Source organism: Schistosoma mansoni, chromosome 1 (assembly GCF_000237925.1).
Source record: "Schistosoma mansoni strain Puerto Rico chromosome 1, complete genome".
In the NCBI taxonomy this organism is placed as follows: domain Eukaryota; kingdom Metazoa; phylum Platyhelminthes; class Trematoda; order Strigeidida; family Schistosomatidae; genus Schistosoma; species Schistosoma mansoni.
The window spans coordinates 53,020,283-53,047,236 of NC_031495.1; the positions used below are offsets into that span (position 1 = coordinate 53,020,283).

General features: G+C 36.5%; 3 protein-coding genes and 1 non-coding gene across 4 annotated transcripts; 2 read left to right on the forward strand and 2 right to left on the reverse strand.

Moving 5' to 3' along the window:
- The first annotated feature begins 474 nt into the window (after nt 1-474).
- Smp_tRNA_02183_Pseudo_TTG.1.1 lies at nt 475-545 on the forward strand. The gene has a single exon. It is a non-coding gene (tRNA).
- Nucleotides 546-2,967: 2,422 nt separating this feature from the next.
- Smp_210380 (putative nucleotide binding protein 2 (nbp 2)) lies at nt 2,968-7,643 on the reverse strand (the record flags this gene model as incomplete). Its single annotated transcript, XM_018794833.1, has 3 exons — nt 2,968-3,095; nt 4,580-4,760; nt 7,482-7,643. 3 exons carry the CDS (start codon nt 7,641-7,643, stop codon nt 2,968-2,970), a joined length of 471 nt encoding a protein of 156 aa, XP_018649205.1.
- A 3,838-nt stretch (nt 7,644-11,481) lies between these two features.
- Nucleotides 11,482-12,537, reverse strand: Smp_210390 (putative nucleotide binding protein 2 (nbp 2); the record flags this gene model as incomplete). The annotated part of the gene is made up of 2 exons (XM_018794834.1): nt 11,482-11,608; nt 11,870-12,537. The coding sequence occupies 2 exons, from the start codon at nt 12,535-12,537 to the stop codon at nt 11,482-11,484; spliced, it is 795 nt and encodes a 264-aa protein (XP_018649206.1).
- Nucleotides 12,538-24,059: 11,522 nt separating this feature from the next.
- Smp_154740 (hypothetical protein) lies at nt 24,060-25,567 on the forward strand (the record flags this gene model as incomplete). Its single annotated transcript, XM_018794835.1, has 4 exons — nt 24,060-24,141; nt 24,825-24,992; nt 25,026-25,393; nt 25,427-25,567. 4 exons carry the CDS (start codon nt 24,060-24,062, stop codon nt 25,565-25,567), a joined length of 759 nt encoding a protein of 252 aa, XP_018649207.1.
- Between the last annotated feature and the right edge of the window lie 1,387 nt (nt 25,568-26,954).

Genomic DNA, 26,954 nt, shown 5'->3' on the forward strand with positions numbered 1-26,954 from the left:
ATTCCAAATAATCTCAGATTGAAATTTAAATAATTCCAACGTTTCGTCCATCTATCTTGTTTGGACTTCTTCAGAGTAATAATCAAAATCAATCATATTAAATCTATACTATGTTAAACCAGTCATATTTGGATGTTGAATTTAGTAAATAGGATAATATGAGTCAGTTAAATGTGAATCATGTGAAAAGTTCACGATGTGAAAAATAAATGTCCGAACGATTGTGCGTGTGCATGCATATGTAAGACTGAGTTGTTAATATAAATTAACTTAGTATTGTTTGTTTGGATCTTCCCATTGATGTTTTTAGGACTGCAACTGGCCAGTCTCTAATTGTGAATATTGCCTCGATATAGCCTAAATTCACAAGCATGGTAAGCAAAGATGGATAGTGGCAAGCATCAATGGGAAGATCCAAACAAACAACAAGTAAATTTCAACTTCACCCCATTGCACAAGCAAGTGGCTATCAGGACTCAGTGGCCGAGTGGATAACGCGATGGCGTTTGAAGCGAAAGGTACTGGGTTCGAGTCCCAGAGTGAGCATCAACTCTGAGATGCAGGTACATCCAGCTGACTAGTCCCAAATAGGACGAAACGCACGTCCTGGATTCCACTGCTAACCACTATCCATATTTGCTGAGTTGTTAATAATTGATATTAGGTGTTAATGTTTTTATACGAAGGAAAAATAAAAGTGCAAGTTGAAGGTTGAAAAGTCGTTTCTGAATCATTGATGTGCATGTAAAATGAGAATCATCAAATACATGATTGTATCGCTAAAATAATCCACATGACCTTCAGTCATAATAACGATGCAAGTGAAATAAACAGGTTGAATAAAAGGGCCCAATTACTTGTTAATGAATATTTGCCAAATGGTTGCTAGCTGAATACCATCCTTTCTATTTAGACTGTTCTTATTCACCCATATGCCCAGAGCTTCTGTTGTCAATTTTTCTTTATGAGTGTTAAAACCTTTCTGAAGTATTTCGGCCCCTTCAAAATTAATCCTGTGTCCCGTTTCTAACGCATGTAACGCTATCGCAGACTTATTCTCGAATTTCCTTATGTCCACTGAGGTTTCGGGAAAATTTTTCAAACACTGTTTGTGTTTCTTCAACCTTAAATTCGATTGTCTGGATGTTTCTCCCACGTTAGCTGCATTTTAATCATGACAATTGATCTTATAGATATCTTATATACCCTATTTACTAAAATCAACATCTAAATATGATTGGATTAGCACAGTATAGATTTGATTGTTAAACGATATATATATTTCTCTGATGGTTCTGATTATTACCCTGAAGAAGTCCAGACAAGTTAGCTGGACGAAACGCTGGGATTATTTAAATCTCAATCGCTGAGATCATTTTAAATATAATGTCTCCCAAAGAAAATCTTCGCAGCAATTATAGTAGGATAATATCTTTATATTAGAGTACCCATTGACAATGCCTCCTACTGACTGTCGACTAAATTATTATTCAGTTACTTAGTAAGCATTAGCGATAACTCATAACTTTTGGAGGAAAATCAACAGCAAAATAGGGTCTCGATTTAACAAAAAAGGGTAGTCATGCTTTACGTAGTGTATGTGAACTACTTTAAGAATTTGACTGGTCAAAAGTCACAACACATTTATTTTGCACTGGATACTTATATCGAAATGTAGAATTTTCGAAAACTATGATTCCTCAGTTTGTCACTCCTTAATACTTAACGCCCCAGATATAAAATGGGATCGAACTCAGTACATCCAAGCCCCCAAACACAATCTTACTCAACCAACTTAAAATTTATAACTTGTGGGGACTTTTCTTCAGGTATACAAACTAAGATGATGAAACATGACAAAATCACAGAATCAATAATTTGAACTGCTTTGCTTACTACTATAACAAGGTAGTCTTCAAGATAATAAAGATTTGTACTTCATAAATTACTTATTTAATTAGATAGTTTGTAGTATACAGCCTATCAACTTATACAAAAGTTTTATAAAATTTTCTATATTTTTTTAGAAAGAGAAACTTTGAATTTCTCGCAAATAAATTTGTTAGAATAAGGTTAAAAACTGACTGTGAACTTGGTTATAATGATATTTTTAGACATACATATGATTTAGTGATTTACATTGATGCTGACTATTTACGAAGGCCAAATTTCCTAGTAGTAATATGAATCTACTCGAGATTATTGAAAAACCAGAACATCAGTTGTAGAAAGAGTAGACTGTTAATGATTAGTAAAAACCCGCAAGTACACAGAGAAACGAGCGGGTGAGAGTGTAAAAAACTTCATACACATTTATGAGTGGAAATCATTAAACGGCATCACGAGTCAAGCACTAACTTAGAGACCTGAAGGAAAACGGCAAAGAGGAAGACCAAAGAACATATTGCGTCGAGAATCGGAAGCAGAAATCGAAAGAATGAATAACAACTGGAAAGGATTGTCCAGGTCAGTGTGATGGAGAATCCTAGTGAGAGGCCTATGCTCCTCCACTAGGGGTAAAAGGCGTAAGTAAGTAGTGAGCTATTTTACAAGTGTGTAGTTTTCACAGTGCTCGTGAACATTCAATTGAATTACAGAATTATGTTCGATGTAATAACAACGATAACATACACACAATATCAGTTCACATGTGTAAATCATAGTGTAGATTCACTAAATCATAATACGGTCAAAAAATCTATTCAAATTAAAAGTAATTCACTGCAATCCCTGTACAACGAACTCACGCAACTCAACATGAATGAAACACAAAAGCCATGATAAACGAAGCTTCTTTGGTTGGTATTAGGATGAAAGATAACCTAATATTTGTCATGTTAAAAAAAGCTTGCTAAGAAATCGGAAAGTGTGCTGTACGATTATTATTCATTTCTTCAATTATGATGATCAAGTGAAGCGAGAAAAAACAAGCACATACTGTACACCTCTTGATATTTACAAAAGAAATCAAACAGATAATACCGAAAGTATTTTTTCAGTCAAAAGCTTTGTATTTTCACTGGTGTAAATCTTTGATTGGAAATCTCCCGCACGATCGCAAGCGACAGTCAAAGAAGAATCAAAAGGTAGTCGACCTATTAAAAAATTTAAAATGTCGAAGAATTGCGGTTAGTTTTTCTTAAATATATTATACCAAAGTGGACACATATAAAGTATATGGAATATCAATCAACAAGGTGAGATGATGCGAACTCTTCACATAGAGAGTTCAAACGTAATGAACAGTTATTGAAAATCTTTATATATTTATTGCCTACATAAATTATACTGTCGAAGTGTCCAGTATTAGCAGCAAGATTGACTTAAGTCTTAGGTAGGATCTGGGAACTGGACGTAATTCCATCTGACTGATCTCAATCACTGATTGTGTCCGTCTGTAAAAAAAGACAAAAGTCCTCTTGTGACAATCACAGAGGAATCAGTTTGACTAATATAGTGCCTCAATAATACTTCGACGCCTGACCAAAGCTCGTGAAGAGCGGACTAGAGAAGACCAGGCTGCTTTTCAACCTGGCCGTAGTTGTATAGACCAGATATTCACTCTACGATAAGTAACAAAATTAGATTATAGCAATAGAAAAATATTTTTTCGTTGCAGACACATTATGTATGACAAATATTTAATCAGAGATCTTAATAGGCTACTTGTAAGAACTCTTCTTGAAACTGCTCAGTTAGTGATCTTTTAAGTTGGAAAATGTTGCTGATACTTGGAAAAAAACAAGATAGCACGTGTTTTTTAGTTAATGTTTTAAAAATCTACTAAATACTTGATTGAACATCTCCTAGCATGGTTTAGAAAGGGTCAAACAAAGACCATACGCACCTCTTCCTTGATACATCTAGTTGACATTGATCATATGGTAGATAAAAACATATCATTTCGAGTGGTCGATAATAACTTCGTTATTTCCAAATAGGGTTCGTTCCCGTCTCTTCCATATATCAGAAGCTAAAGGGATCCGCACTCAGAATCCTAGTTTGTGTTTAGAAATTCGTGAAACCATTGTCCCTTCCTTGGCTGGATATGAATTTATAGACGATTTTGTTAATTTCTTTCACATCCCATACACGTTTATTATTATTCACTTCCGTTTATATCCTTTATTATCTAATCATTTACACACTTTTTACTACGTAATATTGATGTCTTGTGATTATTATTTTAAAGTCTATTTATCCAAGTTTGATCTACTTTACATGTTGAACCACTGACTAGTAATTTTATTATTCTTACTGTTATTGCCTTCTTGCTATCAATTCATATTTTTATCAGCTATGTGTAGTTATACAATCTATTTCACTATGATCACTGACTAACGAATTCCCTTGATTGGTTTAATGTTTTCATAAAAATACTCGTAAACATTAAAGTGATGACGACCTAACGGAACAATATTGTTCATTTATATATGTTGTTATATTATACAAGGGGAATCTAGAGTATTTTAGAATGGTTGTTTGACTTTCTTAGATTAACATTTATTTATGTCTAGTAATGATCATATCAAATAGTAAGGTAAAGTCAGACATAAATTTATACTACTATTATACATACCCAAAAATCGAACATTTTTCTCAACAGCCAATGCTTCAGCACCTCCGTATGAAAACAGGTTCGTACACTGAGTACAATTGGGACATTTGTATCCACTCATATTTTCAATTAAACCAATTATTTTCATATTTGTTTTCATACAAAATCCAATCTCCCGACTTACATCGCACAAGGATACTCTCTAACAAAGAAAAATTACTCAATTTAATTCTACCTATAACTACTGACGTTTACATAATAAGTCTATTTTGTCTCAATCACGACAGTTAGTTATACAATCAATTATTTGTCTATTTTAATTGATTCTCAATTATAAATGATAGTAATAACAAATTCTCCTCAGGTTTTATTCGACTTCTCCAAATAAAAATACCCATTACTTTTAAATCAGTATGTATATTTTTTGTTGTCCACGTCTTACAATTTTCTGTCCAGTTTCCAAAATTTACCTCAACTTCATTAAATTGGTTATATTAAACGTTTGTAAGCATAATGCTAGTCGTAACTAAGCTGCTTGAGTGATAGAATGCCTTGAAATAAAATGAATTTATATTGCTCTGAAAATCATGTTCTTGCACAAGGAAATAACCGTATGAAAGAAAAAGGATCCAAAGTAGTAAATAATGTAATAGCACATAACAATTAGTATACTGGTTGTCAAATATTCTGATAGAATCAAATCATCTAGTGTGATAAAATATACTTAACTGCCTTCTAAAATAAGCTACAATAATCATAACACATTATCATAAAAAGACTATTCATTAAAATTCCATCTGAAATCATTCTATTGCAATGGGATAACTTTTGCTCATTAAGATAGGATCGTGTTTTGCCAATGAACTTTAGTTTATATAAGTTCAGGTTAGGACTATACCTCACCTAATTCGGCTTGGGTAACCAGGTAGCATCATTAGGGTTGGAAGTGTTGTGGTTATGCCAACATCCTCATCCTAATCTACAATTATTCCTCAATATCCAAGTGTAATTAGCCCGCACACTTAGTCTCACTTTTACCCAGGTACTTACTTGCTGAATAACTTATGTGATCATATATTAGCCAAAAGATGCATTGCATTCGGAATTATATAAGTCAATTAGCCCAACGTTTTTCTGGACAGTATCAGGATGGTTCAAAATCCATTTTACCAAAGGTTTAAGAAAACAGAAGTGGGTCGTCCATGAAACTTTTTACTTACCTACGCCTGTTACTCCCAATAGATCATAGGCCGCCGACTAGCATTCTCCAACACACTCTGTCCTGGACCTTCCTTTATAGTTCTATCCAATTGTTGTTCATTCTTCTCATGTCTATCTCCATTTATCGGCGTAATGTGTCCTTTGGTCTTCCTCTCTCCCTTTGGCCTTGAGGATTCCATGTGAGGGCTTGCCTTGTGAAGCAGTTGGGTGCTTCCCCCAATGTGTGTCCTATCCATTTCCAGCCAGATCATCTGCGAAGTCTAGATCGTCCAGCTGCATCCTAGATGTCCATTGCATCCTGTGCTTACCTACAGATGTTGATGTCTTCATGATCCAGTCGAGCACTAGGAGAAAGAGAAAGGGTGAGAGTAAGCAACCTTGCCTGACACCAGTCTTTACCTCGAACGAGTCTGTCAACTGTCCTCCATGCACAATTTTGCAGTTTAATCCATCATAGGAATTCCGTATGATATTGAGTATCTTCTCAGGCACGCCGTAGTGTCGAAGAAGCCTCCATAGTGTTGTCCTGTTCACGCTTTCAAATGCTTTCTCGTAGTCAATGAAGTTGATGTAGAGTGATGAATTCCATTCAATTGATTGTTCCACAATGAATCGCGATTTGGTCTGTACACGATCGATCCTTACGGAATCCAGCCATTTGATCTCGGAGCTGGGCGTCTACGGAGTCCTCCATTCTGCTAAACAATACCCTGTTGAAGACTTCCTGGTATTGAGATGCTTTTGTAGTTCTCACACTTGCTGAGATCTCCTTTCTTTTGCCTTACTTTAAATAAGTGATTCGCCTCGTCTATTACGTTAAGGTTTATATTTAGTAGGTTATAAATCAGTTTATAGGATGATCAATAGTATTGTAAGAATGTCGAAATCCCGATAGGTAGAATAACTTTTCAACGGATGATAAATAAACAGAAAGGTGAGTGGAGAAGTGATCCTCAGTTCAACAACTGTCGACCAAAATGAATCCGACCACATAAATGAAGTACAATATACAGATGGATGTAAACAAAACAAGCCCTAGGATATGCACTAATTGGGTTGAGTACTAAAATACACATCACGATAACGAAGGATAGGAACAAAGAAAGTCCAAATTCTGACGACAGCAGTGAAACACTAAAAGTACGTATATTCTGAAAGTGATTTTTTTCAACTGTCTGACACCAACTGAAAATACACACTAAACTATTAAGCTTTTATTGAAACTTCGGAAGTATCGAGAAATTTATGACGTATTGAGGGACTGGAAAAACCAACACATTTCAAATCGGTCAATCATTTTAGTGAAAGCAAGGATTATGCACAGTCTGACTGACCGTCAACATTTCATGTTGATGTTAACTTTGAATGTGTAGAATCCTTAAGTCTTTTTAGTCTCCGGCTTAGTGAACGGATGACTCCACCAAAAAGTAAGACATCGAGACACCTACACCGATTGATTTTTAAGGACCTCGAGGAATATATTGAGCAATAGAAACCCAGATAGGATAAGTGTATTGACAGGAATGGGAGAATGCAGTAAAGGATAAGTTTGATAGACTCTGAATTTGTCGGATCAAGTTTTTATGAACTTACTTTGTTCACTTATTGAACAATAGGTAGTTTGAAACGAACGAATAGAAATGAGAAATTAAAGGTTTAAAAAATATCAATGATAATTTATCGAGAACGAAAGTTAATTCACCTGTGGAGTTGAAACAATAATAATTCCTACATCTACATCAGACGTGGACTTCTGTAGATGTTCGAGGACAGTTATATGTTCATCTGATGTTCCAGGAGGAGTATCGATGACCAGATAGTCAAGCTTTCCCCAACAAACTGAATTCAAAAATTCACCCACCATGCTGCCTTTGCGTGGTCCACGCCAAATAACTGCAGAATCGGGATTATCTAACAGAAATCCAATTGACACTACAGGAAAGCGTTTGGTGTGTCCGTCAGCATAGACAGGTAACCAGCCTTCAGCGCATGAATGAATCTGAAAACCAAAACAGATGTTCAAAAAGTAAAAACTAGAAGTTGAACTTATCAGCTGATTTCAAAATTGTGTATAACAAATATAAAAAGGTAACTACGAGTTTAGCGAGGATTGGCAAAGCGACAACAGCATTCCTACAATTGAAGAATATATGGGACTCAACTGTCGACCAATATCAACATCAGAATCTTCAATACGAACGTCAAGACAGTTCTACTGTACGGAGCTGAAACGTGGAGAACTACTACAACCATCGTCAAGAGGGTACAAGTGTTTATAAAGTTTTCTATGCAAGATATTTAACATCCATTGGCCGGATACCATTAACAACAGTCTTCTGTGGGAGAGGACAAACCAGCTTCCAGCTGAGGAGGAAATTAAGAAAAGACGTTGGGAGTGGATAGGACATATATTACGGGAATCACCAAATTGCATCATGAGGCAAGCCCGAACTTGGAATCGTGAAGGGAAGCGGAAAAGAGGAATGCCAAATAACACATTAAGCCAGTAAATAGAAGCATATATGAAAGGGATGAATAACAACTGTAAAGGATTGTCCAGGACAGGGTTGGATGGAAAGTGCTGATGGGCACCCTATGCTCCTACACGAGGAGTAACAGACGTAACTACGAGTTTAAAATAAGCCGAAACCCGGCCGCAGCTGTCACCCTGATATGGTGGTAGTCGGGCTTGCCTGTCTTGATAACTCAGTCGAATTATATTGGCTGGAACACATGTTCATATAGGTCCCACCATCCTATGCAGGTCGGTTGGAGAACGATGAGACTAGAAACAGTGGATTATGATCCGAATGCGAAATCATACTGTTTCCGTCGGAAAACCAAAATCTGCAGCGATACTGTCTTCTCACAAGGGAAGAAAGGGGTTAGAAAAGGCTGACTAAATTGTCACATCACCTTACCCCACGGACTTCTGTCTCCAGAAGGAAGACCTTTTGATGTGCGGAGCTAAAACAACAAAAACTTCCCAAAAAAAGACTGTTCGGGACTAGGCTCAAGCAATCGTCCCTTGGTGTATGCAGTCTTGCTACCAGGTTGTTAAGAACATCAATAATTCAGCTTCTTTCATAGGTTCCTCAAAAATAAATGTTTGTTCACAGTGCGGGCAACTGGGAAGTGACAACCGCTCTCATACCTCTATCAGCACTCGAGATCTTATTGACGATTAGGACCCTGTCTCATCTCTTAATAAACAAGCTCTAAACTATATGTAGCTTTTTATGTTCGAACCTCGTATCAGATAGAACAATAGGCTTCTCTAAGACTCTAGAATCTCGCACCATTGATATATGCCTAAGAAGTATACTCACCTTGTACAGGCTCTCTGCTCTAAAACTCCTGGTCGAGTTAGAGCTTATGGCGGTGGTGTTTATTAGGCTTGTTCACTTTCTCCATTTTTATCTAACTTCGTCATGGACATGCTTTTAGAAATAACAATGTCATCGTTTGACTTTCCGGAAATTGATCTTCTACCAAGAGATTCACTTGTTGACTTAGAACACGCAGTGGATATAGTTTTGTTTCATGAAGACGCTGAAAAAATGTTGTTCTCTGACCACAGTAAAAAAAACTCAAGTATATTTCGGATGCGGTTATCTCCTACAAATGTAAAACCTTGCTCCAGGATCAACTTGCGTCAGCTCCTGAATCACTGATGGGGAGAGAAGTAGGTAAACGCATCGACTGCCTCACTAGTGGTAAGGTGTTCGACGAAATCTCGGTACGGATTCAGAAGACTCGATTGGATTTTGCTAACTTGTATCGCTTGCGGTGTAGGTGAGATATCCATCTTCCAACCAAAGGGCAAGTTTACTGGGCAGCAGTCCACTCCGTTCTACTTTATGCATGTGAAACATGGCCATCAAGAGTAGAGGATATTCTTAGTTTACTGGAACTCGATCATAAATGTCTTCAAGGAGTTGGTCGTGTATTTCAGGACTAACAAGTATGCAGTGTTCGGGTTAGAAAAAGAGTACTAGGTAAGGATGATAGATCGATTGAAGCGGTAAATATTCAGCTGAGGTGGTTGGTACATTTCTTATATATGCACAAACACCACCTACCTTGACCAACGATGTTATCTGATGCAGGAGTAAGCTGAAAAAGCTAGGGGCAGCCAAACCAAAATATAGCATCAATCCATGAAGTCACTGCCAGTTGAACTAAGCCATGTTAGTATGCGTACACTACCTGGTTGGGGTCCGCATGATTATCGTAATCAATGCTTAGAGGCTCTGAATGATATAACTTTAAATCGTTTTCAATGACTCAGACGCTTCTATTCTTTGTTTTCCTTCAAATTCTGACATTCTAAATTCCTTATAACCATTTCTATTTTCATTTACATCTTGAATCGCAACTTCTATCCATAATCTAGTGCCACTGATACTGTTACCAACTACTATTCTAGGACTTGGTTTGACAATTTAATTTCTCTGTGCTAATGGGGTATGGCAACTTGAGCCGATGTACATTCTTACCAGGTTCTACGTTGTGACTGATTGTGAAGTCGAAATATGTTTATCATCCAGGTATCAGATCTATCAACGGTAAAATGTGAGGCTAGAAGTCCTCGGTCTGTGAGCTTTACTTCCAATCACTCCGCCATAATGTCAGAAGTCCACTTATCGAATTCATTCTGGAACCTGAGTGTGGTCAGAACTACTACTATATCATAAATAACTGGATATACGAAAATCTTTATTAGTTCGGAAGTTAGAATGATATATTCATTTAGACTTACCTACACAACATGCTTGAATTAGATATTGCAAAAAAGAATAAAGACCTAATTTAAGTGGGAAACTTGAAAAACTGCTTAGTATTGAAGCTCTAGCGATAGGATAAATAAGACGTGGTTAACCCATTGAATCGAGAACGATGCGAAATTATCGGAAAAACAGTTTAAACAATCCTTCACACTTGAAAAGCGATCGCACTTGCAATACACGTAAGTGGCATATTAAGCCCCACGTCTTGAAGCCGTAAGTCTTTATACTCAGAGAGTGGCTCGTATCCAAGTACCTGGTGAATAATTTAACTTAAATTTACAAAATAAGAATCTACACATCGGCCGTGGTAACGACGAGGAGGAATCTATGTCCAACATGAGCCATTTATACTCCAATTCCAATGTGCCACCGGGAACACTAATCCGATAAATAATTCAAAAATGTGATCTAATCCAGTGTAGCCATGAAAAAATGAACTAGTTTTAGGAACTCATCCCATACTCAGTACGTGACTAACAACTTATTACGATAAAAAATATCATTCTCTGAATTCTTAGTTTAAGTTATAATCTTAGCCAAAATATTACTGGTTAATTGAACCCATGAGACAAAGACAGTGTCTGAAAGCTACCGGTACTGGAACAGTTAATCTTTTCAAGTTTAGTAATTGGAGTGCTTAATCCACACATGTTGACCGAAAATAGAAATTACGTTTAGTCCCCATTAAGCCAAGGGAAACATCGAAGAGAAACTGTTAGTTTCCCAACATCTGTTGGACATTTCTCCATTCAAAAGGGTTTCGGTGACCAATACAATTTACAGTTAGCACAAAATTTAACATTTGATGTTTAATTGGTAGTATATCAATGTCAAGGAATTTTATGTGCAAACTTAGAACGAATAGCACGATATATATAGTTTGGTGATAAAATTTTATTTACATTTCTGTTACTACATGAAGCTGTAAACAAAAAAGCAAAACTTCTTACTGTTACTGACTTTGTTGTTTTCCAAACCAAGTATACGAGGTATAGACGGTCCACAGAGATCAATATCAAGAATACCAGCAGAGAAACCACTATTCCATAGGTTAATGGCGAGTTGGGCAGCAACCGTGGATTTCCCGACACCCCCCTTCCCAGAAGTCACAACCAAGACATGTTTGATGTTTTTTATCCCCGGATGGATTAAATCCTTATCAGAAATATCCTGCAAATAGATTTTATATACACAAAGAAATATGCGGACAAGACACAAGTTTTTTGAACATTTTATTGATAGAAATACAGAGTGGGGAATGAGTTCATATACTGTTGAAAAGCCTTGATGCTATCCGTACCGATTATTATAAGAACTGTCAGGTCTGGAACTGCTGTAACGAGAGTAGGGACTACGTTCTCTACGACTAGCAGTCGGTGCGGAGCTCATGTGTCTACTGTATTCATTAGACCGTCTTCTTTCAGACAAACGGTTTTCAAGGGGGACTGGAGGACCGTGTTGCCAACCATACGGAGGAAGGTCATATGATGGTAAAGGATGTAGGTTATGTTCATATCGTGAGTAATAGTTATATCCAATTTCATGAGCCAAATGTCGGTTACCCGCAGGTGGAGTAAAACTCAGGAATGGATCACGACGGTGACTAGTATGATTAACATAGTCCGTACTCTCATTGAAATGACTTCGGTGAATTGGTGCTGAATAAGAAGGGTCAACTCGAGGCCTGAAAAACTGGTAGGCAGAAGGTGGAACAGAACGTATCTTTAGATCCTGAAACTTAGAGTTTTGTCTTGGACGGATTCTCAGTTCCGTACCGTATAAGGTGATCCCTTCAAAAAGTGAGCAAGCATATGGGACAGACTCTTCATCCTCAAACGTTACGAAGGCGAATGTGTCTTTAACGGTAACACCTTCCAAAGGCCCAGCCTGGAGAAAAAGTTCGTACAAGATATCAGCTGTTATTCTGGGATTAATGTTCCCAACGTATATACATCGATCCACAGTCATAGTACCGCTCTATTAGATTTGCCCGGTTCAATTGTTTCAGCCCCAATGCCTGAAAACAAATGGTAGAATGAGGACGTTGTAGTGTGTCCTTCTGGTTCCTGTCCCGAGGCTGTCATAATCTGAGGCTTGTATTGTTGATAATTGTTGCATACTGTTTTCCTCAATAAATGTAAGTGCATTCTGTGGGTTTGTTCGGTCATCGACTTTTAGTAGCACGGAGTCTAACTGCAGTTGCATTGTATGCTGACTGTCATCGAAATATACATGTTGAGATTCCTCGCATATTTTATCGACATAAATCGCGTTGGTGAATAACGAAATTAAATAAATGAAATACGAGAATGAGGTTTGAATACGTATATTTCAGACGATCGTTAACCGGAACAGACAATCAGAGAAACACAGAGAAGGAAGAGCAGAGAATCAAGGGAGACATGCTAGTCAACTCAATATAATCAAGCGGTACTCAATATTTATAGTCAGAGCGAAAATAAACTACAGACACTTAATGAAAAGGATAAGCAGTCAATACACATACGATCATATAAAAATAGCCAGGATTGATAAGTCGATAGGTGACGAGGTTAAAATGTGGTTTGAGAAGAATGAATGGATTGGCCAGTCCAGAAACTAGAACAGTACATGTATGCAGCAGAGTATTTTTGAGCGACAATCAATTGGTAATTTCATGTGTGTTCACATACACTTTTACAAGCAATAATGGTAGTTGTGCAAACCATGATAATTGATGGAGAATGAAAGTAGCAACAAAACTTGATCACAAAATAGGTCTACTTTAACTATTCCCCACAAACCCGCCTCTTTTGTTTTTCTTTTCCCCAATGCTCCTCACTCACGCTGCTCCACATGCTCCTCTAGTACACAAAGTGCCTTCTGATTAGACGCCCGTAACTACTGATGTACTGGCTCTACCAATAAAAACCTCTCAGCTAGTTTTAACTTAGCTCATATACGTCTCATCCCCAGACATTCAGGAGGTTTTGGGAAAATGTTTGGGTTTTCTTCATAGTCATTTAAAAACTAGCAGTCTTCCTTATCCAGCAGTTCTGGTCTAGTCTGATGCTTTGTGTACTAGGGGAGCATGAAAATTAGCTTGAGTTAGAATGGTTGAAAAAAGAAAACTAAAGAAAAATGTGAGTCAGCAACGCAGAAAACCCACACAGTTCATTTACATTTATCGAGGAAAGTAGATCGCAACAATCAGCAATAAGAAAAGCTTCGGGTTTAGATAATTTAGACAATCGAAACTAACCCCTTACTATTAAAGTCAATAAAGTTTGTGGGGATAAGCCCCAAAACCAGAGTGCCGCAGTTAGCTAAAGACGGATTTCTTGCGCAATGAATTACACAGGCTTTTCAAAGTATAAATATAAAGGCTGACAGAACAATTAATTGAATACCATGACATCAAAGTTTAGGCTTTGTTTTACTATTTCTTCCGGGCATGAGACAAATAAGTCTTTGTTTCGTGCCACTTATATAACGAGCTACCTCTATGAAGGTAATTGTTTGTTGCAGTCACAATCTTCGGTTGCCCCGTTAGTCCAGCCTATCTAGAATCAGCCTTGTTTTAGACTGATAATCCTGAACATAATGAGAGATTCGTGTCAGCCAACAGAATCTCACACTTAATGGGCTGCCATCGGTTGACATAAATTCATGAGGTAGCACTGTTTGACCGTAACTAAAAAGTTATAACAACAACGTAACACTATAGATTCGTATGATCCAATATAATTGTAGCTACACATTTCAAGCCTGATATTCCTTTGTCTAGTTCCAGTCCTTTTGTCAGTATTGTTCTGTTTTTTCTGTAAGTCGCTTTGGGAAGTGTGAGCTTAAAGATGATGCCCACATCTTAGCGAAGTACTGGTAGTTTGTATGTATGGTGGTGAAATAAAATCAAATTTGTCATAGATATTTAGGTTGTGGCAACGAGTCTTCTTTAACAACTTTATAATCGAAGATACAAAACCCAGTCAGAGTGGAAGTCAGGAACAAAGGAGTTCGAGGATATTCTGTAAAGATAGTCGATATGTTGGGAATTACTTGATGTAAACTGACTTGCTTTTCTAGGGCGATGCGTTGAACGACATAGCCCAATAGTAATCTGGTGACGATACGTGACTTAGTGCATCCAACCAAGATCTAACATGTAAAGCTAATGAGGTTGGCATCAACGTCGAAGGCTTACAGAAATATTTGCTTTTGGGATTCATTTCCCGCCGTAAAACAGTTGAATTTCAACTCCACGTCGACAAATAATGTGACCAAGTTACAAGAGTCGTTTGCAGTAGACCTTTGTGTTCTCAAGTGCCACGTGAATCTTACTGTTAAGTTAGTCGCTGTGATTTGTGACACACCCAATCCCAAGAGTATCGGCCATGTTTTTGAACATCGTGATACAGCCAATTGTGACATTCGGGAAGTTTTAGGCACTGGCTTTATTGAGCGGATGATCTCTCCTAATGGTGATAATGAACCAGGAATCGATGCCAAGTTTCGTAATCTGTCCCAGGCTTTTCATCAACACGATGGTAGTTCATACGAAAAGCTATCTATAGATATCCTGAAAGTATTTTCGCCGGAGCTTAGAATTTCATATACTTAGGTGTTGTTAGGTAGCTTAAACTTGGTTAAGTGAGAATTTATCATTACGCACTATGACCGGAAGCTTCAGTATTTGGAAACTCGATGAGCAGAAACTTTACATACAATAGATGAGATGGGTGAAACGAACTAAAACTGGTTCTGAGTTGGACATTTATCATTGCCAAACAGTTTGAAATCTGTGATTAAATTTTCACTTGTGCTTCTCTATGGCAAAGAGGATAGATTTATGTTGGATTTTCAACTTTCATCTGTAATACCAAAATTCAGGGGACATGTTAAACAAACTCTGTTGAAATTTCCAAAAATCAACCTTTCTTCCTTCACGTGGACGTTAGATTCTCATATTTATTGCTGTCTTTTTGGTGTATAAATACTGCGTAGTGGTTATTAAATCACTAAAATCAACATCTTTGTGGCTGTGCAACAATGATGCTGACTTTTTAATTTTAATCAATAATTAACAGGAAGCTCTCAACGAAGTGTGGTGGTCATATCCCGGTACAATCAATGTAATATATTGAGCTTATTAGTCTTAAATTCACTTACTTCGGTCTGAAACTAAATATACTGTTCTTCAATACCGTCACCGTCTTTTAGACTTATACTTGCAATACTTACATAGATATTGCCTAATTGCGCTGCATCACATCACCCTTAACTTAGTACGTTATCAGTGTCTGCATGTATGGAAACTCAACATTTTCTGTCCATTCCTTTGTGTCTAGTGTGCAGAGCAGTTAACTTTGAGATACTTATTCACTTTCGTAGTGTCACACCATTCTAGTGATTTATTTAAGTATTTTAGTTCTTTTCTACACGCGACGATTTCCTGATATTGTAAGGGTACCACATGAATGACAACACAAGGCAGTGCCTTAATTCACATGCGAGGAAAATAGGAGAGGCTTTATGATACTACTCTGTAGAATTTTATCTATTTTGTTCGGCCAGACAACTTAGAGTTGATCGGAACTAACGATTCTTGTTGTGATAAAAATTCATTTATCCAAAGAAATACATTTATCTTTATTTCTGAATAAAATGACTTAGAGAGTATTCTGTTATGCAGGACTTTATTTAACGTCCTATAGAAATTCACTTGAATTTTATTGTATAGTCCCACATAATAAAAAGCCCGATAATTTTTCAATATTGACTTTGACTGCATTAGTTTTATTAGCTAAACTAGGTGAAGGTTCACTCTCAATCGTCCACACCATTTATCCGCAAAATGGCTAACATTACTGTTCATCAAGACTCATCGGTTATTTGGGATGAACCAGCTCCAATTGTCAACTGGATAAACTGCGATCAAAATAACCCTTTACTTACTGGACTAGCTAGCGATTTATCCACTTCAGCTATACTTTCACAGCCCTTGGTTGTCATAGTGATTTCTCACCCTGCGTACAATAAAATGTCTGAATCTAACTTCTAGATAATGAAATCTGTCTGCATCCTGATAACCGAGGCCAGCTGCACACCTGGTTTTCCGACCCAACACTCAATGTAGACGGTCATATGAACCGTGAAGGCAGAAATTCAGATAAAGGTAGAAACCGTAAAAAATGTATGGTCCGATATTTTATATATGATGGTCTCTCCAGAGGTTTGTAAAGTGATAGAAAATACTACATTTGCCAATGCAGGTAAGGGTGACCATCATCGGCTTATAATCCGTCGCATCTGCATACCATAAAATGCTCCCAGTGCAGTGGGTACATATTTGAGCCAATTGATTTTATCACTGCAACTGTTATGTGGAAGATGAATGAAGGCTTTTCGACCCAAGAAATAAAGACAGGTTTTTAATACCTATTATCAAAAGAAAACTTTGTGTCCAATTTGGTGCTCCTGTAAGATTGTTTTCTAAGCATCAAGTGAACTTGTCTTTGTCACTAGAATAGTAGACCGAATCCTAAGATTGTAGGGTTGACATTATGTGACTGTCAAATCGTTGTCTATACTGACTCATTCTAGTGACAGTCAGCGAAATGCTGTTCATGACTTCTGAAAAACACATTTGGGTTAGGAATAGAACAATATGTCCAACATAATAAAGAAGAAGCTATACTAAGTGGTTACGTCTGTGGGTCTGAGCCATGCCATACCGATTAAGTCTCTCTGCATTCACTATATCTGACATCTTAGTGCCAAATATCAAATGCACATCTCAGTTATCATACGTTCGGCCTCAAGGATCGCTTGGTTGAAAATTGGAACAACTACACATTTCGTGCTCCGAAGATAAAAGGTAAGTTCGTAGGAGACCCAGCAGAACTATTTGAGGTACTTCGCAAAACGTTCGCGTTAGCATTTACCTGACGTAAATAGTTTGCGCATAGAATAAGCAGTTTGAACACATTAGGACAGACCCAAAATTAGTGCTCAGTAATTTAAGAGATACCAAACAACTATGAGAGCCCTTCGAAAGCGGAAATGACGGGAAATTGGTTAACTTGACTAAGTACAATTGAGCGTTTCACATAATGCTAGGTCCCTCTACCCTCAATAGGGAAGAAGGCCTGGATATTTATCGAACCTGGTTTGTTTGTACAAAGAACAGTATTTCTAACCCTATTTATTTTCGACACAATCCACACACGCACTCAATTTCATCCCCATTTCTCGTACCCAGGTTTTGACGTAAAAATTAATACAATTACTAGTCATTAAAAATTTGCCTTGATCAAAAGCAACCTAACACAGATATGTTCAGACCTATTATGATTTGGATTGTACTAAAACTAGTTCTCATTTTGTTCTCTGTACAATTTAAACTATTGTTCATTTTATTCCGGTTATTTATTCACCCTAGAGAAGTGGCCTACATAATATCACAAAACGCCAGAAATACAGTTCTTCACTCATGAGGATATCACAAAATATAGATCTTTAACTTTTTACTCAAAGCTCATTTTATTCGAAGCTATTAAGTTCAACCTTGACATTGATAATAGTCTAGAGCGAAATAATAATAGTTTATTTCCAGTAAAAATAACGTTTGTTAGTAAAAGCTTCATACCACAGAAATTGCATGAAGCAGACGGATGTTTTAGTGTCTACCCGTTACTAATCCCGAGGTAGCTGTCGCAATGGGATTTGTTGTAGAAAGAGTTTGCATCGGAATCATGTTCTGGATAAGTGACTTAGATATTTTATTACGCTAATATATTTAACGTTTGTAGATAAGAGATTTAGAGCATTGTTTCTTTCATCTTGATTATTCGCATCAACTTGGTATGACGGTTGATGTCATATGTTACTGAGTAGTGTTGACCAAGGTTGATACTAATATCTGCGATTTCTGAAGGAAAACCAGGCACAACAGCTCAGATATAAGATTGTTGACGACGTACAAACAAATTAATATCCCATATTATTTAACTTCTTGAACTTCGATTAGTCTTGGGAGTCCAGGATCACTAAGGTCAGCATTAGGTTTGTAGTCGCCAAAACATTCAAGATCGTGGTATACTGGAGTACGAACATCACCGGGTGGTAAGGCCAGTAGTGTGTCGTAATTTGAGTCTTGTCTTATGACATCTGTCTATAACGAAAAGCAACAGGATCAACAGAAACAGATCAATTGGTAAAAGGTATCTGGACATTATTCACTTATTAACCTTTACTATATTTTTATATGAGTGTGTATGAATGCACACTTCGTATCTTATCCATCATATGTCTGTCATTCATTTTTGTCTGACTATAAATGTTGATTAACGCTTGCTTAAAATGAGTTGGCTTACCAGCCATCTCCAGTACGTGTCATGTATGCTTCGCTCGCTTACACTTGCTCATGTGCTCACAGCTTTCTGGTCTGCATCATTTGCCAATAAAGAATATAGTTGCCACTTCCCTTTGCCTTCTGATATTATGCACAGTTAAGACTTGTATTATAACGGTTATTGAGGTGAACTATTATTGAAGCACGGCACTACAAGTTATCCACGCAACACAGTGTAGGACCCTTTTCTAGGTGAATTAGCATGCATATGCGTGCTTGTTTAGGTAAGCTCCCTCATGTAAACATTTAGTGCACCAACCATCCCTCATTTCTATCATCAAGCGTAAAATTGTTAGTTCATCTCTTTCAGTAGCATATTTCGTTAAATGCTTTGTCATAGATGGAGCTATCATCATTTATGTCAATTGCAATTTCCGCCCTTCTAATTTAGAAGTTTCTAAATGCTAGGTTAATCTTGTCTCCACTTAACTTTTAACTGTGGTAGCTGCCATCTTGATTTTTCCGTAATTTTATCATTTCATTTTAAACTGGCGGTACTGACCCTATTCGAAAAAGATGGAATGACACTGTCTAAACAACAGGAACACTTCTTTCTTCCTCTGATTAGCATAGCTTACTGTCCTTTACAAATTCATATATCTAGCACATTGCATGTTGGTTTGTTTCACCTGGTTGAATAACCCTGCAAGCTGCATAACCTAGCAGTGCCATTTTTTAAGTTGATTTCATACCATTCGTATTTTTGGTTTTCGTGATTATTACTATAGTCAGCCCAACTATCGGACCTTGAATCTACCGGTGCCAGATGACAATTGTCTAAAATTTCTCTAGGGCTTGAACAGAATCCAGACTACATGAGTTAGAAATCGCCATCATTGCTTTACCATGGTACATAAAATTCAGCTGACAGTTACTCTTGAATCATGGTACCTGTAGAAACAGTATTTTCTGACAGTGAGCAAAAATAAATAAAACCATAGACCACTAATAAATATATTTCACCAAAATTCAAACCCACTTAAGCGTCAAAGTCTGTAACCCCTATGACAGACGACTCAGAACCTGACAATCATAAAACGTTATCTTCTGAACCCTATGCATTCTTTATACAAACGCCGCTGTCACTACCGGATTCTCCATGTAACAACCCTGTGAGATCAATTTTGAAGGTTTTGTGTGTGGAAATCCCTCCACGCATACATTTGGAACTTGTTCTAATTGGTTTCTTTAGTTGTACATTTTGTTAGTCCTTTTGATGCCACTTGAGATGGGTATATTTTATTTTGTTATAGTTACCTCATTTCATTGTGTTTCCGTGTTTCTGCCTGAGTTGTATTTATATTGTTTTAATTGATACTTAATCTTGGCGGCAGCCATATTGATTGTTCCCCCCTTGATTGTGCTGCCTAAGTTCACTGGGATTGTGCATTTTGATTGTGAATTGAAGCACTTTTCCTGAATTGGAAACACTTTGTGTTATAAAGCAACAAACTATTATCTTTTGAACGGATTTTTGCTTGATCTATCCAGAAAGGATAGAATAACACTTATCTTTTCACGCGCTCGGTAATTTTTTCTACATTCCTCATCAATTTGCCTATTTATTGTAATTTAGATCGATTATTGTGGGAAGAATTATTGGTTGAATAACTGAGTGATGGTGTATTAGTAAATAAACATCTAAAGACAGTTTTCAACACAGTGAATAATATACAGCACATGAACAATAAGCATGATGTCATTCCATAAATGGCAGGTGAATCCGTAGATCTAGATGAGTCTGCAGATTAGAAACGTTTGGATAAGATACGGATTCCAACTGTTACCAAAAAACATAACGACATCCCTGATCCCGTCTGTTCCTTCAGTAAAGTAGAACTGAAAAGTCAGCATGATTTACTATGGCCAAAATATGAGGCTTCAAGAATCAACGTGTCTAATATTTTATCTTATACACACCAAAACGACTGATATCTGTAGTAGCGGTATCCACCAGTTGCAAAACTCTTGGCGTTGCACTGATAACGTTAAAGCTCATTTTCGTCCAATTCAACGGGAGAACTTTCCACATAATGTCCAACAGTTTCATTCATCCCCATTTAGAGTGCGAAAACATAGAATTTCCGCCCTCACTCCAAAAGGATAAGGACACTCTGGGACGTATTCAACGACGAGCCACGAAATCATTTCGGGGACTCAAATTCAAGTTCTATGAAGAACGCTTCTAATCACCGAACGTTTTTCTATTAGAGTACAAGCGCCTTACAACTGACCTTTTAATGACTAACAGCATATTAAACACTTTTGGGCATCCCATTAGGTACCTCATTAAGTTCAGTCCTACTACAAACTAGGGGTAACCCTCAGAAACTGTAGACATACCACAGCAGAACAGACTGTTAATACACCTTCTACTCCTCAAGAGTAGTCAGATGCTGGAACTCTCTGTCGAATGAGCTATTCCAAGCGGCTTCTCAGGAGTCCTTTAAGAGAAAACTTAACATACCCTTAACGACTAAGGACAGCAGTATCTTGCTCTGATTTAACAACATTTTTCTTCTTTTTCCTCTTTTATCGTTAATATACCCAGGTTTATACCTGGAGGTATAGGTGATCCAGTGCTACTTTATACAAAAGCCCGTTAAGTGAAAGCTTCTGTTCCATCCAAAATCATTTGAACCATTGGATATTGAATTGTTACGTTTCCATAACTAAGTGCTTTCCTGTGGTTTTGAAATTCCCCGAAACAGGCCGGTTGAATGTTCTTCAAATTCGAAGGATCATTTGTTCTGATACAAATGGTTGAGTAGCTTTTGTGCAGTCCTTTGAAGAACATAGAGACGAACGTTGTAAAGTCATATGTCTTCATTCAATTTGTCATGTGCAATACACATTGTCTAAACATACATTGTGTACTTTAAGCCCCATGCTTTTGGTAACTGGGTTGTTTATTGGAGTTCTGATCAGTCCATCTGTACTTACAATATTATCGTTAATTCGATGGAGATGATTTATAATGCTATTTCAAGCCACCTGAAAAGGAATAATGTCTAGACATAAACTAGCTAGTTTATTCTCTTACCCAGTTTCTAAATTTTGGGAAAAAATTTATCCCTTATGGGGAAATTTTGGAAAAGCCTCTATGGAAAAATTTGGGGTTATGGCGCAAGACCCTCAAACTTTCCCTAGATTTGGGCAAATCCCCAAACATTTGGGATAGACCACTGGACTTTATGGAAAACCCCAAAATTCCCCAAAATAGAGAGATTGGGTAGTTTTGAAGTAACTTTGATAAATCATTTGGAAATTCCTTGGATAAGGTTGTCTGGGAAAAGCTTTGTTTTTGAGTGATTATCCATTTATGGTCAGTCTCCTTTCGCTAAAAGGAGGCAGGAAAATTTGTAAGTATTCCGTTAGACTTATTCTTTAGGGATCCCAGCTAAGCTATCATTCGAATCCTCCATATAGGCCCAAAAGCAGAACTGAGAATCCTCTTGAATTATCCTTTTACCTAGAGGTTGAATTAGGGACCTTTCTAATAGAACTTTGCTCTCAAGCCATAAAATGACCTGAAAACTGTCGGGACAAACTCAAGATTGTGACAGACCGTTTCTGTACTCACAAAGAATATTTGAACTTGCGAATGGCCAATAATTCGTTCTCTAAATTTTCCATAGAACTCTTCGACGTCAGTTCTCCGGCCTGTTTCAGTTATCTGGTTTGCTATCGATTACGATTTCATATCACTGACCTTCACTAATTTTCTTATGAAGTGCTTTGAAAAGTATATATGACCAGATCGTTCGAAACTTATAGCATCAATACGTCAATTTTCTCTGATCAATTACGCCTTCTCATTGTCTTAACAAAATTTACACAAGAAAATGCTTCAAGTTTGTAAAGAGAAGTAAATTTGCGGACGAATTAACGGAGTTAAGGATAGCGTCTTGAACTTTGGCACAAAACCCATTCATTCATATGGTTAAGCAGTATCTTGGCATCTTAGTTAATATCATTTGGAGTGAAAATTTTAATTATCGTCCCTAACTCTAATGTCTAACTCTAAATGCTAATCCCAACTGGTCAGACTAATTTAAAAGCCTCTTTCAACTCTAGTAAGAAGTTGAATTTTCCCAAGGTTACTTTAGCGTAGCTCAAGTGTCGTCCATAAATTATAGTCATGCTGCAAATTTTTGTGTAAGTGTAGTGAAGCGATATGGTCATTATAGTGTCCTTCATCACTACACAAAATATGGAGTCTCCTTACCTAGCGTTATTCGTCACAAAGAGTTTACATTTATTACCTAAGGACCGTAAGTAATGATATTATTTAATACAGAATTGTGAGATAATTAAACTGGCACATTCATTTCGGAGTACGGCATATAACTAAGCATGTAATTGTCAAATAGACTAATTCAATTCTATTGGTTAACTTGTGCCTTACGTGTGAATCCTTCTAATATTTCTTTTTGCGGTTGTCTACTTGTCTGTTGATTGTATTACATTATTATATTGTCTTACAAATACCCAAGACACGTTAACTAATTGACACTCTGGTCATTTCATGTCCATTTCAATGCGATACAGATCAGATCAGTCTAATGTAGTCACGAACTTATTTAACTACGATACAATTGCTGGATATTCTATTACCCGTTTTATTTTCCTTCTAATACAGTTGCTCGTGATTCTAGTTACTAGTGTTGGTAAAAACCCAATTCAGTTAAGAAGAGGTCTAAATCTGGCTTTCATTCAATACTGTTATTTTCCCAGTTCAGTTGTCTCCACTCAATCCAATTATACTTTAACTATTTGTCCCTACTATATATGCTGGCGAATTCCATTACTGAAATATTTATCCAAGAACATTTGTGTTCTAATTTTTACTTGATTCATTTCTCCTTGGTCATCGATTATAAAGATAACTAATATAACAGAAGCTGCAAGATAGCTGCCTACAAAAACTTCTCGGTCTTATAGTAAATTCGTCAGATTTCGGGATTTAGATGAAAATACGTCTCAGGATATCATACTAAATACACGTGAAATCGAATTCAAAATATAGGATTCTATCAATGAGCTTTCGTTTCGACTATGAAGTGGATGTAGTCGAACAGGTTGGATACCTGAAATAATGAAAGGTCTTTATGATCCGTTGTCTGAAAAAAGACGTATAAGCTTTCACTTATTTCTGTTACTTTGGCGTGAGTTAAGAGGTAATTTCATATTTGCTTGCTATACACAGAACAGTGATTTTTGAACTAGTATATCCTATTTATTTCCTCCATCTAGAACCGATAACCTGAAACGACGTCGTCGGAAAATCTCAGAAACCAAGATCTATTCGTTTGGTTTTGGAGTTTTGTTTAGCACATCGGGCCGTGGATTACTGAGATTTACTCTCAGAACATATTTTATTAGCAACTACTGATTTATACAAAGCGAAATAAGGTCTTCACAGTACTATAAAACTAAAGGAGTTGACAAAAGTTATCTGACCTTCCGTCTTGACCATTGGAGACTTTCGTATACATCTTGATGGATTGAGCACTTCTACATTTGTTTCATTCGTAATATCGAATGATACTCCACAATAACTTCATATAAATTTATTCAATTCCCGTTCTTTTTTGAAGCCTTATTTTAGTAGAAACTGTCAATATTTCATATTCCCAGATCTAAGAAAACTTCTGTGTCTTACTTACCTGAGCGTCGCATGCTGAGTTCTTGGTCCCATATTCATTCTTATCTGTATACAACTACATAATCAAGTCATTCATTGGTTGGATTTCCACATATCAACGAGGGGTACAATATTTCCACATGTTCCTTAAAACATTTCAAGATTTAAAAGATATAATAGGTACTACTCATTTTCATGTTTTTCAAAATTTTTAAGTTAATAAACCCGGTGTTTATGATGTTTATTTAAAAACAAATGAACCGGTTTCGGAAGAAAAAATTCAAATATGGGAGTCGCTTAACGGCCTAACTTTGCCTAGTGATTTAAAAGACTTTTATCTAACTACTGATGGCATCGAACTTGGATGGTACAGTATTTGTAATGGTAAATTGTGAATCAACTAATAGAATCCTTTAGAAAAAACATCTGCAGCTGGACTGATCAAGATAAATAAACTAGAGGATTTCAAGTCCATAAAATTAAATTGCATAAATCTTGATGAAGAGACAAAAAACGACGATTTTGAGGTATTTGTAAACAGTTTCCTAGGCCCTGGATTCAATAGATGGCCAATTAATTATGAACTAGAAAAGTGTCTGAATGGCGCCACGGTTATTTTTGTTTTTAGTGATAATCAAAAGGGTGTTTTTATTTTAAATAATGATTTGAGTATTCACAAAATTTGCTGCACATTTCAGCAGTACATCAGATTGGCAGTTGTACATTTAGGCTTACAAGATTGGCAAATTTGGTACACTGACGATGCGCCAATTCCAAGTAGCCAAGTAATGTATACTTTTTCTCATCACTTTTTTCAGCAATTATGTTCTCTATACACACCTGAACGTTTGTTTCTGAATACACGTGAATCTCACGAACAATTTTCGGCTAACTTAGAAAACGGGGTTCCTGTTTCCCTTAACTCCAGGAAATTACTGAACTTTGAATTTTCTGGGTAAGGTTACATGTAACATAAGTATAAGTATCGTTCGTACTCACTCTTTAAAATTTAGAGTGTTTTCATGGTGTTATACCGGAAACATTATATAGCATCTAGTTTGGCTAACGCCCGTAAAATTTTATTAGGTTTTTATTACGGTCTTTTTAATGGCTCAAAATCTCTAGGAAATTACGAGTCGTTTATAAACATTAAAATACTTTCAAACAAATAAGAATGTCAACAAATCTATAGTAAGCAAATCCTTTTATCCTATCACTCATTTCCCGAGTCATATAGTATAGACAACGCCATACTTAAAAGATAAGATCGCACCGGATATATACAGTGACTTTTTAGACCAATGAATCTCCTGGAAAACGTAATAGTGAATGTGAGTTCCGAGCATATTTCTAGATGAATGCTTGAGCGGTTGTTACTTTCGTCGACAATCTGCAAGTTTGAGAGAATGCTTCAATACTTTTAAAGTGGTGTAATTTACAAACTCATTTAAAAATATTATTTCATTGTAATCCTTGCAGCATTTTCTAGGCTTAGAGCTGATTGTTCTGGTTTTACCTTGGTTTTAAAGAAGTTTAAAGCATAAAATATTGTGATTTCTATGGTTTTTGCTACATAGACACTTAAACTCATCAGTATTTGAAAGTTAGAATTCTAGTTTGCGTTTATACGAATTTTTCAAACCAATATTTCAAATGTAGCTCATTGTATAAAGTAGTCATTATTCTAAGAACCGGGTTTTATGTCATCATTCTGTACAAATGACATTTCCTAAAATATGGCTAAGTACCTTAAAAGATATCTCTGCTCTTCAAAACATGCAAAGTTAATTAAAAATATATTTTGCTGATTATCAACCAGTAGGTAGCTGGTTTAAACCCTGCCTTATCTACTTTAGTTTGGGAAACCATGTAGTATCACTAGCGACTTAACTAGATGGCTTAAAGCTGAGCACTTAAACCTGTATTTAATATGTAACTTACTTCACACTTATTGTGTGTTATTCATACTGTAGCAAGTCTACTACGGTAGTCAGTTACTTATGGATTCGTCTGTTTAAAGTTTTGGTTTTTGATGCTTGTGGGTACAAGATTACTTCTCGAGTTTTGAAAGCAAGTTACACAGTAAGTCTCTTTAACGTTGTTATATACATAGTGTTTACCTCTGAAATCTTTATGACCACATGGCTGGAAAGTATTGAGTTCTAAAGCCGCACATAATTATCCTCCAGCAGAAAATCTGAAATTAAAGGTTTTAATAGTTAAATAGTTAATCATTTTTATTTCATAAAGTCAGAATCTTTGGAGTAAACACCTTCCACAATGAATCTAAAAAGTGATTATGAGACGTTAAATTTTTTGTTGATCATCTGTCTGTGAGTTTTATTG